The sequence below is a fragment of the Salmo salar genome, chromosome 15 (assembly GCF_965601325.2).
Source record: "Salmo salar chromosome 15, fSalSal1, whole genome shotgun sequence".
Classification (NCBI taxonomy): domain Eukaryota; kingdom Metazoa; phylum Chordata; class Actinopteri; order Salmoniformes; family Salmonidae; genus Salmo; species Salmo salar.
In genome coordinates this window covers 72,318,461-72,334,883 of record NC_138305.1, presented here as the reverse complement: position 1 = coordinate 72,334,883, position 16,423 = coordinate 72,318,461, and the positions used below count along the sequence as shown (strand labels likewise).

Genomic DNA, 16,423 nt, shown 5'->3' with positions numbered 1-16,423 from the left:
TAGACGGGCACACTCGGACATTATTTATAAAAGATGCATTTGTGTTTAGTGAGTCCACCATAGGCAGAAGGGATGACCACGTGTTCTCTTGATAAGTGTGTGAATTTCACAATTTTCCTGTCCTGCTAAGCATTCAAAATGTAACGAGTACTTTGGGTTGTCAGGGTAAATGTATGGAGTGAAAAGTACAATATTTTCTTTAGGAATGTAGTAAAGTAAAAGTTGTCAAATACTCCCAAAAACGCCTTAATTAAAAATACTTTAAAGTACTACTAAGTACTTTACACCACTGGGGTGGGGTCACTGGAAAGGTGCTGGAGCCGAGGGGTCTAATCACCTGGCTCTTTCTAACAAACCATACCGATATATGTATGGTATTTTAGTAGAGAGGCATATGGGCTATAATCAGTGTTGGGGAAGCTACTGAAAATATATTTTACCAAGCTACCAATTACTTAACACTGGAAGAAGTTAAGCTACCCTAAAGAAAAATATGGTTTACTTAACTAAAGTTACATTGAAAAAGTAGTTCACTACATCATGATACATTTTCATATCTAAATCTGAAATTTCATAGACTACAAATTGCAAGAACAGATCACTCTAGACTCGGATGTTAACAGAATGTGTAATTTAGCCTATTAAATACAAACTGTTTCAAGGGAAATTCTTGCCTACTTCATATTTTTGGCAAACTAGTGGAGTGCCATTAGTTAACTACACCGCTACATTGCAAAAAGTGATTAACTACTGAAAACACTACCAAGATTTGAATTTAGTTCAACTACCACCAAGCTACTGCAAAATTTAGTTAAATCTCAAACACTGGTTACAATACATGAAAATAGACATGGAAGATGTCTGACAAACATTTTCCAGGTTTTTGTCTGAAATGACCTTGTCTTGTCAAAGCAGAGTGAATACTGTCCAGGCCACAACCTCGGCCCTGTCCTCTCTAAACCAATTAGAGTGGGAATAAAGTGGACGGGCAGCGACCTTGCCTAATCAGACAGTAGATAAGCGCAGAGGTTCAGTAGTAGTTCACGAAGGGTGTTTTTACATATTAGTCTCTTTTAAAATAACTGATGAGTCCTCTTTAAAACTCTGTGGTGGTAAAAAAAAGAAAGCTAAATAACTGTTCTCTTTATGCCCCTTGCCAGTTCACTTCACCTGTTTTGTTGTTCAAGTCCTCTTTACATTCACATATCTGTTTAGAAAGGAACCTGGACCTTTTTCCAGCATTCACTCAATGCACTGTGGGTTTTTACAAAGTGCAGGACAAGCCATTTCATCAGAACGTGTTATCGGACAGCTACTTATCGGATATCTACTTATATTCAAATATGAGACATACACTGCTCAAAAAAAATAAAGGGAACACTTAAACAACACAATGTAACTCCAAGTCTATCACACTTCTGTGAAATCAAACTGTCCACTTAGGAAGCAACACTGATTGACAATACATTTCACATGCTGTTGTGCAAATGGAATAGACAACAGGTGGAAATTATAGGCAATTAGCAAGACACTCCCAATAAAGGAGTGGTTCTGCAGGTGGGGACCATAGACCACTTCTCAGTTCCTATGCTTCCTGGCTGATGTTTTGGTCACTTTTGAATGCTGGTGGTGCTTTCACTCTAGTGGTAGCATGAGACGGAGTCTACAACCCACACAAGTGGCTCAGGTAGTGCAGCTCATCCAGGATGGCACATCAATGCGAGCTGTGGCAAGGTTTGCTGTGTCTGTCAGCGTAGTGTCCAGAGCATGGAGGCGCTACCAGGAGACAGGCCAGTACATCAGGAGACATGGAGGAGGCCGTAGGAGGGCAACAACCCAGCAGCAGGACCGCTACCTCCGCCTTTGTGCAAGGAGGAGCAGGATAAGCACTGCCAGAGCCCTGCAAAATGACCTCCAGCAGTTCACAAATGTGCATGTGTCTGCTCAAACGGTCAGAAACAGACTCCATGAGGGTGGTATGAGGGCCCGACGTCCACAGGTGGGGGTTGTGCTTACAGCCCAACACCGTGCAGGACGTTTGGCATTTGCCAGAGAACACCAAGATTGGCAAATTCGCCACTGGCGCCCTGTGCTCTTCACAGATGAAAGCAGGTTCACACTGAGCACACGTGACAGAGTCTGGAGACGCCATGGAGAACGTTCTGCTGCCTGCAACATCCTCCAGCATGACCGGTTTGGAGGTGGGTCAGTCATGGTGTGGGGTGGCATTTCTTTGGGGGGCCGCACAGCCCTCCATGTGCTCGCCAGAGGTAGCCTGACTGCCATTAGGTACCGAGATGAGATCCTCAGACCCCTTGTGAGACCATATGCTGGTGCGGTTGGCCCTGGGTTCCTCCTAATGCAAGACAATGCTAGACCTCATGTGGCTGGAGTGTGTCAGCAGTTCCTGCAAGAGGAAGGCATTGATGCTATGGACTGGCCCGCCCGTTCCCCAGACCTGAATCCAATTGAGCACATCTGGGACATCATGTCTCGCTCCATCCACCAATGCCACGTTGCACCACAGACTGTCCAGGAGTTGGCGGATGCTTTAGTCCAGGTCTGGGAGGAGATCCCTCAGGAGACCATCCGCCACCTCATCAGGAGCATGCCCAGGCGTTGTAGGGAGGTCATACAGGTACGTGGAGGCCACACACACTACTGAGCCTCATTTTGACTTGTTTTAAGGACATTACATCAAAGTTGGATCAGCCTGTAGTGTGGTTTTCCACTTTAATTTTGAGTGTGACTCCAAATCCAGACCTCCATGGGTTGATAAATTGGATTTCCATTGATTATTTTTGTGTGATTTTGTTGTCAGCACATTCAATTATGTAAAGAAAAAAAGTATTTAATAAGATTATTTCATTCAGATCTAGGATGTGTTATTTTAGTGTTCCCTTTTTTTTTTAGCAGTATATTTGTAATCAGATGATACTATTAACATGTAAATGCATATGAATTTGGAGGGCAGAAATTCTTCAATATTAAAGCGTTAGACCTCTCACTAAAGGCATCAGTCATACAAAAGTTATACTTAAATCTGAAATGGTTCTCTAGCAAATTAGTAAGAATGTCTCACCCCATGTTCAAGAATGGCCTTTTTCCCTTTATTCAGATTACAACCGCTCACTTTCGGTTATTTGAAAATCAATACTAATTGATAAAAATAACTATTTTCCGATAAAATGTTTAGAAAAGGTATAATCTTTGTAAGTTATATCATAACTCTACTGGTCCTACTTATGTCACACATGCAGCCAACACAAATAAATGGAAATGTCTGCTCTACCCAAAATTACAACCAACGAATTGCAGCATTACCGCAAAAATGGAAGAGGCAAGTGGAAGGGGGAAAAAGTAAGGAACTTGTCTGTCGGCCCTGCATTAAAGACCAAAATTGGTTAAAAGAAAATTGTGATAAATAAAAAATATACCAGTTTAATTTCAGGACCAAGCAATTGACAGCTGTGCTATATAGATTGCAAGATAGTTGGGAAGAGATTTTCGATGTACTGATTCCATGGCACATGGTTTATGAATTGACACGCAAAACGACGCCGGATTCAAAACACCTCAAGTCCTCAACTGGCAGCTTCATTAAATAGTACCCGCAAAACACCAGTCTCAACGTCAACAGTGAAGAAGCGACTCCGGGATGCTGGCCTTCTAGGCAGAGTTGCAAAGAAAAAGCCATTTCTCAGACTGGCCAATAAAGAGAAAAGATTAAGATGGAAAAAATAACAGACACTGTACAGAGGAACTCTGCCTAGAAGGCCAGCATCCCAGAGTTGCCTCTTCATTGTTGACGTTGAGACTTGTGTTTTGCGGGTACTAGTTTGCGGGTACTAGACACTCTAATGTACTTGTCCTCTTGCTCAGTTGTGCACCGGGGCCTCCCACTCCTCTTTCTATTCTGGTTAGAGCCAGTTTGCTCTGTTCTGTGAAGGGAGTAGTAGACAGCGTTGTACAAGACCTTCAGTTACTTGGAAATGTCTTGCATAGAATTGCCTTCATTTCTCAGAACAAGAATAGACTGACGAGTTTCAGAAGAAAGCACTTTGTTTCTGGCCGTTTTGAGCCTGTAATCGATCCCACAAATGCTGATGCTCCAGATACTCAACTAGTCTAAAGAAGGCTAGTTTTATTGCTTCTTTAAGTCAGGACAACAGTTTTTTTCAGCTGTCCCAACATAATTGCACAGGGTTTTCTAATGATCAATTAGCCTTTTTTTTTAAATGATAAACCTAGGTTAACTATCACAATGTGCCATTGGAACACAGGAGTGATGGTTGCTGATAATGGGCCGCTGTACGCGTATGTAGATATTCCATAAAAAATCAGCCGTTTCCAGCTACGATAGTCATTTACAACATTAACAATGTGTTCACTGTATTTCTGATCAATTTGATGTTATTTTAATGGACAAAAATTGTGCTTTTCTTTCAAATACAAGGACATTTCTAAGTGACCCCAAACTTTTGAACGTGTGTGTGTGTGTGTGTCAACCTTCCCAGCTCTGCAGATTTTGCTGTGAGGAGGCAGAGTCATTAGATAATTTATTTTGGTACTGTCCATATGTAGCTCGTTTTTGGTCACAGGTCCAGGAATGGCTGAAGAATTGCAACATTTTACCTGGAGCTAACTCTGCAGATAGCAATACTGGGTCATTTGAAAAGTCATAGTCAATCGATCAATAAAAAAAAAAGCTAAAATAATTATATTTTCATTTAAAATCTGTAGAAACTATGAGAATAGAAAGGTTCAGAACTTTTGTGAAGCATCACAGCACAGTTGAAAAATATATGGCAAATAGAAATCGAAAATGGATGGTGTTAAGAGATCGATGGTAGGGGTTGAATGAAGCTGAAGGGTGGGACTAATGACAACAAGATAACAATTGTAAAAAATAATCTGTAAAATGTATATAGGTTCAGAAATAAAGGAAGGCCAGGACTAAAAACAAATCTAATTTAACTATTATCAAATAGATTGTGTCTGTAAAATGTATATAGGATGTTTCAGCTGGAAGTGGAAGCTTAAGTGTTATTGTTTATTAGTTTACTCCAATTAGGGGAGGGGTGGTAGGGTTTGCAGGGAATAATAAAGGAAAATATATTTGAAAAGTGTGTGTGTGTGTATTTACACCAAAAATATATGGGGGATTGGAGATGATGCAGAAAATTATATTGATGGAAAATGCAATATTAAAGTTGATCCACCCCCTAAGAAATTATTTTTTATTATTGGTAACAGAATATACAGCAGAAAAATAACTGCACATTAAGTAATCCTGTAATTGAAAATTATACACCCAATGTAGGCTAATGCCCCTTTTTAGGAGCTAGAATTTTTGTACCCTATGTTGTGATTCTCACCAAATATGTTGTCTTCTCACACTATTCAAACCCCACAATCGAATAACCAGCTTATGAAGCACTATACCCCATACCCACCGAGGGTTCTATCAAAGGCGCTTCAATCTTTTGTCTTGCCCGTTCACCCTCTGAATGGCAAACCTACTCAATCCATGTCTCAAGGCTTAAAAATCCTTCTTTAAAGCTGCAATGTGTAACTTTTTGGGCGATCCAACCAAATGTAGTTATAGATTTCATAGACTCACTTTCATTGAGAATGAGCAGAGGTAGATCTGTTCTATGTGTGTTATTTCTATGCTTCCCGTTCATCAGTTTCAGTTTTGCAGCTTTTACTTTTGGTTTGGTATACCAATTTCAAACAGCAGAAAATACAATATTTTTGATTATGGAAAAGGTATTTCACAGCAGTTTAGATGGTACAATGACTCTCTACACTATACTAGCTTGTTTTGTCACGAACTGAAATTAGCGGAAATATTTACAATTTCAGCAACCAGGAAATGGCAGAGCGATTTCTGCATTGTGAATGTTTAACCAGTCTCCTCCCCTTCATCTACACTGATTTTGAAGCTGATTTAACAAGTGACATCAATAAGGGATCATAGCTTTCCCCTGAATTCACCTGGTCAGTCTGTCATGGAAAGAGCAGGTGTTCCTTAGCTGAGTGAGCGTAATCATTTTTTTGTTACTGGACTGAGGGCCTGCTTCTGAGGGGAGGGAGGGAGCAGCGGTGAGGCTCACCGTCCCTCCCCTCTCTCTCCCTTCACTGAGAAAAGGGGACACAGTCTTCCAGCTGATGCATTATTTCTGCCTCATGCACCAATTCATGTCGTTAATCCGATTTCCAGATAAAGTGAAATATTGCTCCATATAAAAGAGACAAGCCGCTAATAAAAATGCAAGCTTATCGAAACACTGTAGCGCACACGTTGTAGGTAGAACGCACATTTTATGGCTTATAAAAGTGTTGAATAAAGTGTTGACAGTGCTGAATAACAACTTAAACATGAACTCACTCATAAAAACAGCAGTGCTTAACTCTGTGCTGTTTATGTTACCAACACCAGAGAGTCCCATGTGCCCATTTACAGTAACAAAGCCTTTCTACTTGTTTCAACTTCACAATTGAAAGCGTGTTAACCGGTGGTCACCAACCGGTTTTATGTTTTTGAAATCTCACAGTATCAACTATGCTGTGCACTCTGATTCCTGTAGATGCACTTGATTTGCTCTCTGGGCCTGCCGGGTAGGCGGAGTTCTACCTTTTCGGACACATGAAATGGTTCAAAATGGGAACACTTTGCCTTCCCGTCGCTAGGGTTGCTGAATCAAGTGCACCCTCTGCCAACAGCACACGAAACCAAATAGAAAAATGTTAATGTAAGGCTTTATCGTTGTTTTGTTTTTTTACAGAAATGTTTGGTGATCGACTAGGAATGCCTTGGCGATCGACCAGTCCATCGTGATCGACCGGTTGGTCACCACTGGTTAACACGCTTTCAATTGTGAAGTTTAAACACAAGTAGAAAGGCTTTGTTACTGTAAATGAGCACATGTGAGTCTGTGCTGTTTGTCACCAGGACTAGGTCTGAACGTGGCAGTCTCTAGACCCTCGAAAGCCTCGCTGCTGTTTCTCTGCCCACGCAACAAGCTTCCCTTTGACTTAGGCTATAGTCTATCGATGTGGAGTTGTTACATCTTTGGCCAAAGTCCTAGCTAGTGCATCTGCCATAAAATTGGCACCCAGACCTCTCCGACATGAAGGGGTTAACAACGCAAGCACTAAACAGGACAGGGCCACTTCCTTTTAAGGACTTTAGTCTGTAGAGGGAGAGTTGGATAGGGGGAGGGAAATGTGGAGTGACAAAGAGCGAGCGTTGGGCATGGTAAAGGAGGCAGATTGACAGGGAGAGAGGGAAAGCCGGAAAAGACACGGGGAGATAAAAAATATATATATATATATAATTAATTTCCATGAGTACAACAGTTGAAGACGAGCTAAAAATTCAGAGTAATCTCTTGTACTCCAGCTTGTAGTGGAAATCCTCTCGCAAAGAACAGAAAACCGAACAGCCTGTGTGTGGAATGTGTGTGTAATGTTCTGTCACACAGTGGTAAACTTGTGGTGGGTGTGGGAAAAGTAGGCAGTCGAGTACATGTTTTCCCAGCATTTGGCCTGCCCTAGCAATTTCACCGACATACCATACATTTTTCCCTTTACTATCTGACTTAATTTTTTTCTTTCTTACTATGGCTGATTTTGCTGGTAGCTACGTTATTGAGGAAAAATGCACTTACTATGACTGGGATATGTGGTTGTCCCACCTAGCTAGCTACCTTAAGATGAATGAACTGTAAGTCTCTCTTAGTCTGCTAAATGGCCAAAATGTCAAATCATTTTCAACAGTCCTTGCTTTAGCACGGCTCGTTGTAGCGTGTACAGGGCCTCTACGATTTGGTAGCAAAACAACAATTTATCACTGGCTTTTGTGTACAAACTCGGCATCCACAGATGACTCTCACATGACGAGAGGTTTCTGAAGCAGCGTGAAACACAAAACACGGTGTGTATTCACTCGCAATGATCACTTATCCACGCCTCCTCGCCACACCACCGCCTTGATGTTCAGGGAAAATGGTGGATTAGACTGTGTGTGTGTGTGTGTGTGACTGGATTTACTCAGCCTTGTGACTAGTCTATACAGTGCTGTCAAGTGCTGAGCGGTGCACTTTGGGGAGGGGCCACATTGACTGGTGACGTCTAACTGCAGCACATTATTGATAGCACAGAGGACTACAGGGGTGAGTGAAGCCAACTGCAACGTTCCTTGACCCATCATCATCATCATCGTCAGGGCTGTTTGGAACACGTATGCATTAAACAGATGTGTGTATGTGAGGAAAAACAGCAGGGCTGAAATTGGACAGGACTCGCTGTTAAACAGTGGCAATTGTTACCGATGTAGACGATCCTGGCTAAATAAATACAAATGACAGGGCTATAAACGTACAGGGGAACACACACACACACACACACACACACACACAGCTGTGCCCTCTTGAGAGAGTCAGTGAGTGCATGCATGTGTATAAAAGAGTAACATAGTGAAGTATGAGGTAAGGCTAACCTTATCTCCTTGCGGCTTGGGCCTCACTGATCACTGGTTAAGAGGTTGTGTCAAAGCAATCGGCTTAGCAGATGTCCAGCATCCGCACAGAGGAGCATTAGCAACAAGCTTGCAGACACAACCATTTCTGCGTCCGAAGTGGCACCCTATTCAATATGGCAGATTTTTTTTGGGGGGGGGGGGGAAATAGGTAACCATTTCAGACGCAGCCAATGGCTCGCCTTCCAGCTCGTCTATTGCCGCTGTGCTACCGCGTATCTCAGAAGATATCTTAATCCATAGGCTAGGTAAGGGGTAATCAACCAGGGGCGTTCCCGGGAAAATAGTGCACGATGTGGAAGGTGTGTTCCACGACGCGTTAGCAGAGTGGAACTGATCTTCCACGGAGTTGCATTATTTTCCAGAGAACGCATAGAGCCCTGGAGTTGATTATGCCTTTTATACCATGGCTATAAATGAACATATTTCAAATCCAATGTTATTTGTCACATGCACCGAATACAACCGGTGTAGACCTTACAGTGAAACGCTTACTTTACAAGCCCTTAACCAACAATGCAGTTTTAAGAAAAAAATAAGTGTTAAAGTATTTACTCAGTAAACAATAAATGAAAAAAATTAAATAGAAAAATTACTAATAATTAAAGAGCAACAATAAAATAACAGTAACGAGGCTATATACAGGGGGTACAGAGTCAATGTGCGGGGGCACTGGTTAGTCGAGGTAATTGAGGTAATATGTACGTGAAGGTAGAGTTAAAGTGACTGCATGGATAATAAATGAGAGTTGCCGCAGTGTAAAAATGGGTGGGGTCAATAGTCCGGGTAGTGTGAGCAGTGGTCAGTCATGAGCAGTGTGACAGCCTTGACTACAATAGACTCTTTTACGGTTGTGTACAGCTGTGGCAGTATCTGAGAGCGCGAGAGAGCTCCCAGCCAGTCTAGCCGCCTCTCTTCTCCCTACTGCTTTCATGGCTGGCTTCGCCCCATTGGCAAGGTCGGCCATGTTGGTTTGGAGACACGGATGCCCCTATCCTGCCCTGTCCCCACGGTGCTCTAACCACACCAGTATGCCAACAGAGCGTGTTCTGACTTAACCCCCCCCAGTCCCTTCCTAGTCTCTTGCCCTACAGCCTCACAACAACACTTCCCTTCTTAATGTCCTCGTGTGTTCCTGATCTGCCCAATAGGGCCCATTGACGCTGGTTGCTACTTCACAGTCCTGTCTTTATTAACAGTCGCTCTGTCTGCGTATATAAGATAATGCTCTGTCGTGTTCATGTGGTGCCAAGAGATAAACACTCGTTCAGGCGTTGTGGGATCTTAGAATCTGGTAAGAACGCAACCAGCGAGAACAACCAACCATTAACTGTACCCATGTTTGATGACCACGTCACCCCCCCCCTGTTGGCAATGTTCCACTCCACATCAACGAAGCCACGCCCTCTGAGCTTGTGGTTGCCGAGGAGACACGTGAGGCACACCGCTCCCTCTCCGGGCTGGTCTTCATATGACCCAGTGCTTATCAGACAGGCCTTGACTATAACACCAGGGAGGGGGAGAAGAGAGATAAACAGGGAGGGGGGGGGGGAGAGGAAGAAATGGACAAAGAGGGAGAGCGAGAGACTGACAGATAATGAGTGGGAGTGGGGATTGAGAGGTGAGAAAGCAACATTGAGGGAGGTGTGAGGGAAGACTGTTCAACTAACAGCAGGACAGTCCGTACACAGCCAGTCTGGTCAATATTCGCACTATCTGTTATCACCATTTTGTTTATGCTCTGTACACAACAGTGGGATGCAACAAACCACTCACACCGACGTTTCTTTGTTTGGAAGTGCTCTCTGACTGCTCCCGTTCTCCTCTGCTCTCTCACATGGGCAGGCTGAGTAGAGCAGTGCCACGTTGATCATCTTTCAGCTCGAGCTGCAATTAGCAGGGCCAGCAGACAGTGATAACGTGTGATAGAAATCAATTTAGACGTCAGCCAGCACAGCGTAGGAATTGCTATCGTGATAGAGGGGAAGAATACCGGGTTAGATAGAGGGTTAACCTGGCACTTAGGAAGAGGTAGTTTCAGGAGGGGGGTTGTTATGGCAATGAGGTCTTTCCTTGTGTTTTGTTGTCAAGGCAACTTCAGGCACTTGATATCCCCCATACGTGACGACAGGCGAGAGCACTTCACACACTCTCCTTACAAACCCCGCAGCACACGCAAATGCACATGTCCTTGCACGATGGCACACTTAGTCTCCACTCGTTCCCGTGGTTCCCAGAAATGCACTTTAGTATAATGATTATGACACCCTGAAACATCCATTATGTTAATATAAATCAATAAACATAATAAAACGATCCAGATTTGAAAACGCATAAAGTAGCCTAGAACTAGCCTGCTGTTTTCACCCTTCCCTCTCACATGATGAATGACTTATTTAACTTTATGCCTGGCCAGCTGATGCCCTTTGTGCCAGATTAGGGCGAAGGCCACTCTGGCCATGACTTTATTTAACTGAAGTGAAATTAGTCATGCCCATATTTCCTAAAATCCCATTCTACTCACCATTTTCAGTCAGTGCTCAGGGTTTGGTAAGATGAGCTGATCAGTTTTGCCTTTCGGATCACAATGAATGTGATTTTTGTTTTAAATGGGCCCGCGCTGTTGGCGCTCGTAGCATAACAATTTCACTGTACCCTGCATGTGACTACTAAACTAATCTAATCTACATGGACAAGAGGGGACCTGATCCTAGATCAGCACTCCTACTTTGAGACACTTGAAGCATACGGGCCCAGATGTGTGACTGACTGACCTGAAGACGGACAAATCTAGGGCAACGGGAAGAGTTAAGGTCCTACTCCAGTCTCCTTTTCACCTTATTTATCAACTGATTTACTTATTGGCAATTCCATGGTAGCAGAGTGACGCTGACTCTGATTTTTCACTTAAAAATGTATACTTTACAACCAATGATTTGTATAGGTAAACAAACCATACAAATCTATGCACAAGGACGACTTAAAAAATGTTCACTGAAAATGTTATAGAAACACATTTACTTGAAGAACAGTGCAGATGCTAAGTTTGGTAACAGAATGAACGCACAAACCGTAATTCTGTTACTAAACTTTCTGCACGGTTCTTCAAGCAAATGTGTGTTTGTAACATTTTCTGTGGAAATTGTAATTGTATGGTTTGCAAAGTTAAACAATCATTGTTTTTTGTTTGACATGTATTTTAAAGTGGGGGAAAAACCTGAGTCTCAGCATCACTCTGTTACCGTGGAATTGCCCTTAACAAAAGGCACATCTCAGTAGGTGTTACCAGGTATCCTCATGGGCAGGGTAGGAAATGAACTAGCCACCGTGGCAGGCAGAAAGAAAAAAACATTTGCACCAAAAAAATCACTGAAGGATGAGAATGCTTTGTAATGTTTCTAAAACAAGAAATGTATTACCAGTAAGAAGTAGTAATTTGCTATATTGCTCAATTTCATTTTTTGTGTCCTGAATATGTTAAACTAAATAATTTAGATACAATGGTAAAAACAGGAACAGTTCTGCAAATGAACATCAACAAACGACAAAGTACCTACCCTGCCACAAGGCTGAGCGATACGGCTAGACTGTGTATTATTACAGATCAGGGCTCTACGCTTTTATGAGCACAATGGAAGTATTTGGGAGTTTTTAATGAGGAATGAAATGTGTTTTTTTTGGAGTGGTCCGTGCTCAATCAATCTCAATGTACCCTCAAATATTCGAGTCATTAGTTGTGACGACAATGTTTAGATGCCCATATAAGGGGTGGGCCGTTACCACGGTAACAGGGCATTCTGTGTCTGTCAGAGGATAATCACAGCAGACAGTTGCAGAAAACACAAACTAATATTGGAAAAGCAACCTAGCGTGTGAACAAAACGATGTAACTAGCCAAGAAACACGTGGACATAGTCACATTTTAGTAGCCTTTTGGGTAGATTCAACCAATATGTGCTTTGGATAAAAATAAATGAAATGTTCCCAAATGCTCTGTGACCACTCGCCGACGTGGCTGGTTAAATATATTCTTACCCAACTATGTCTCAATCTACCCACATTTGGGTGGCGGGTGTTAACCCTGGGGGGTGGACCTTTTCCTCTTTTGTTCTCTATTGCTCCTCTATTGTTCCCACAAGCAAGGGGGAGGCCGTACAAATTTATAGTACCAATTGCAAAAATGAAATTGTAGGACGTAACATCATACGAAATGGGTGACGGGACCACTTTTGGCTCGGGAGCACCACTTTTTCAAAACGACTGGCTGAAATGATCCAGAAGTTTAAGACTGCATCTTTTAAGTGTGTGTACTTTACTGTATTTATACTTGGGACATTGCTTTTCAAAAAGAATAGCTGGAGGATGTCTTTAAGCTGTAGACCTTGGGCCCTAGGGAATAAACTATGAAGTGTGTCCCAGTGAGGAAGGGGAAGGTGAGGGGGTTGAAATGTGTGCCTCCACATCGGGCCTGCGTTCACATGTCCTCGTTAATGGTTGCTGACAGCTTGGTAATAGAGTGTGAAGGGAGACAGAGGATGGGAACCCTGGGCTGTGGTATTGACACTGTCCTGTCATTTGCCCCCCCCCCCCCCCACGGACCCCACAGACCCCACACTCGCATCACAGGCCTCTATCTCTCTCTCTCTATAGTAGCTTTCCTCCATTCACTCATTAAACATTCATATTCACAACCGGAGTACACTGGATACATATTCATGATCAACACTGGCCTTCCAGGCAATCCATGTTCCGCTGTCTGTCCGACCCTACTGTCACAGCCCTAAGAGTCTGCGTCTAAGACACCCACGCAACAGGCTGTGCGTTGGGAATTTTGGGGAAATGTGTGGGTTTGGTGGTGTGCTTTCTTCTTTTGTGTGATTTTTATATTTTGCCTGGCTTTATCGGAGTGTGAATACGTAAATGTATGCGGGTCGGGTCAGGTCTCCTTTCATGTGTTTTGAGTTGTTTCTCTCTGCCGGGTTCGAGAGCGCTATGCTAGCACTTATGTCAGAGGTCGGACCCACAGGCTCTGCAGTTGCAGCGACGTGTGAACTGTGAACAGGAGAGAATGTTCCCCTGCTAACTCTCTCTCTCTCTCTCTCCCAGCCCCTCCCCCCAGCAGATACAACCGCAGAGTGTCAGGTGAGTTCTGTTTGACGTCACCACTCCCTAATGTGATCTGCAGCGGTGACGTTTTGCATGTTAAGTAGGTGTAGCCAGAGATCTTTGCTCTGGTGTAATCTTACCGGCCCTCTGAATGCCTCCTGGGTGTTGACACTAAGTTACTACTGGTTGTCTTAGTGTATCACTATATGCTGATAACTTCTCAGGGTGTGTCACACTGGTATTAGTCCCCCGACGTGTGCTTTACAATGTGTTCCCTCGTTGTGACTAGCACATTGAGGAATGCCTTACTTTGACTCTTTAGGTGTTTGTTACAGTAATATTGTTGCCCCAGTATGTGTGTTACAGTATTACCCCCCCCCCCCCCCCCCCCCCAAGGTTGTGTTACAATCTAAGTGTTCCCCCACTAGTGTGCGCGGAGGCCTTTAACCCAGATGACGATGACGAGGTGGAGGAGCCGAGGGTGGTGCATCCCAAAACAGACGAGCAGCGCTGCCGGCTGCAGGACGCCTGCAAAGATATTCTACTGTTTAAGACCCTGGAACAGGTACGAAGACGAGACAGACGCGCCGTAACCACAGTGACAGGAAACCTCTTCACTTTAGTCAAGTCTGTGATGAGCCACACAGTCTCATGCGCTTCTGTTCCAATAGGTTGTAGTTCACATCAGCACGTTCACAACCTAATAGAACACTCATTCAATTCTAAAGCATTTAAATGAATTGTTCAGTCTTTTGGGATAAATGGTTACTGCTAGTTAGTTTGTTTATTTCCTGGTACACTCAGTAACACAGTAATACACAAGCTGCCAGACGGGCACAACTCACACCTTCTGTCTGTCAATAACCCCCGAGATGTGGAATCAATTAGCATAATAAATAATCTGCATCAAAATCCGTCAGTTTTAAGCTAGAGATGATGTTAATGTTGTTAATGTTAATGTTGTTTTAAGCTAGAGATGATATCTTGTTAATGTTAATGTTGTTAATGTTAATGTTGTTTTAAGCTAGAGATGGTATCTTGTTAATGTTAATGGAAATGTTAATGTTAATGTTGTTTTAAGCTAGAGATGGTATCTTGTTAATGTTAATGTTGTTTTAAGCTAGAGATGGTATCTTGTTAATGTTAATGGAAATGTTAATGTTAATGTTGTTTTAAGCTAGAGATGGTATCTTGTTAATGTTAATGTTGTTTTAAGCTAGAGATGGTATCATGTTAATGTTGTTAATGTTGTTAATGTTGTTTTAAGCTAGAGATGGTATCTTGTTGCACGATGTCGCACCTGCGGTGAAAGGTGTCAGAGCTAGAGCGGTGTTTGTCAGACCAATGAGACATCCCGAAAATCGGTCTTCTCACGTCTGTAGAGTCCAAATGGTTTGGCCTACAAACCCCTCTGTGGAAAGATGACTCTCATGAACACGGTGGTGTTTTCCGTTTTGCACCCCCCCCCGAAGCGTCACTCTATGGAAAGGCGAGTCTCTCACAAACGCATACATGTCGGTTGTTTTGCTCTAGGACCCCTCACAAGACTAGTCTGAAGGTAGCTAGGTACCAGTTAAAAACATTTATGGAAGTGTATATGGAGATAGTTTAGTGCCTAAAGGGGTTAAATACATCAAAAACAAAAAAAGATAAAGGACAGACATTTCAGAAAATATTACGTCAAATCACATATCTACCGTAGCTTTGATTGGACTGATCATGTCAACATCATACTTTCAAAGTCTTAGCTAGCTAGACAAGCAGTCATCATGAATCACGTCGACAATCTACTGGCAAACCCTTTCCAATCCTTCTCATATGAAGAGAAAATATAGATAAAACGTATAGGTGCTCATCGGCCATTGGTCATAAGCGTAACACAACAAGCCGGAAATCGCAAATTCAACAATGAGTGGTTTGGAAGGAATCAGTGGCTAACTGCAAGCGTCGCAAAGTAATCACTATTTTGCTTCCACTGCTTGCTATTCAGTGGAGAGGGTGTGTGGTCCCTCTGGGTTTAAAGATGTAAAACCTCTGTCTGAAAGGGCCTCTTTTCCAAGCTTTAAAATGATAAACATTCACACGCAACACCATGGGCTGGAATTCATTGGCCATGCTGTCAATCCAGCATGACTTCATCCAGAGAATGCCAGACTTTGACTAAGTTTGATGACAGTTTGCCCACAAGACGTACCACCACACCACCTTCCTGTTCAAGTGAGCACAACAAAGTCCAAAAATATGTCTAGTATGCTACTACATACAGTAAATTATGTAATATGCCATGGATATATGTATTTATTTTTAATTTTTTATTTCACCTTTATTTAACCAGGTATGCAAGTTGAGAACAAGTTCTCATTTACAATTGCGACCTGGCCAAGATAAAGCAAAGCAGTTCGACAACATACAAAAACACAGAGTTACACATGGAGTAAAACAACATACAATCAATGATGCAGTAGAAAAAAAAAATAAAAAAAATAAGACTATATACAATGTGAGCAAATGATGTGAGATAAGGGAGGTAAAGGCAAAAAAATGCCATGGTATACTTTAGCTAAGAAAGTAATACTAAGTGTATGTTGGGCTACTAACAGCTTACTACACATGTGCCTCACCCTTAGATACACTGTTCTGACCTGGCGGTGCACATGTAGCCTGTAGCCTGATTTAGAGAAATGTCATTGAATATTGTAAGAGTTTATATCGTCTGCTTATATGCCCCCGTTATTTCAAATCAAATATTATTTGTCACATGCACCATAATAC

General features: G+C 42.6%; 1 protein-coding gene across 1 annotated transcript in view; it reads left to right on the top strand.

Annotated features, from left to right (window-relative positions):
• LOC106572271 (cAMP-dependent protein kinase type II-alpha regulatory subunit) overlaps nt 1–16,423 on the top strand; it is a 46,929-nt gene that overhangs the window by 18,407 nt on the left and 12,099 nt on the right. Inside the window, exons 2-3 of the mRNA XM_014146327.3 lie at nt 13,652–13,687; nt 14,080–14,216. Coding sequence (XP_014001802.1) covers nt 13,652–13,687; nt 14,080–14,216 — 173 coding nt within the window. The remainder of the gene's footprint in view (nt 1–13,651; nt 13,688–14,079; nt 14,217–16,423) is intronic.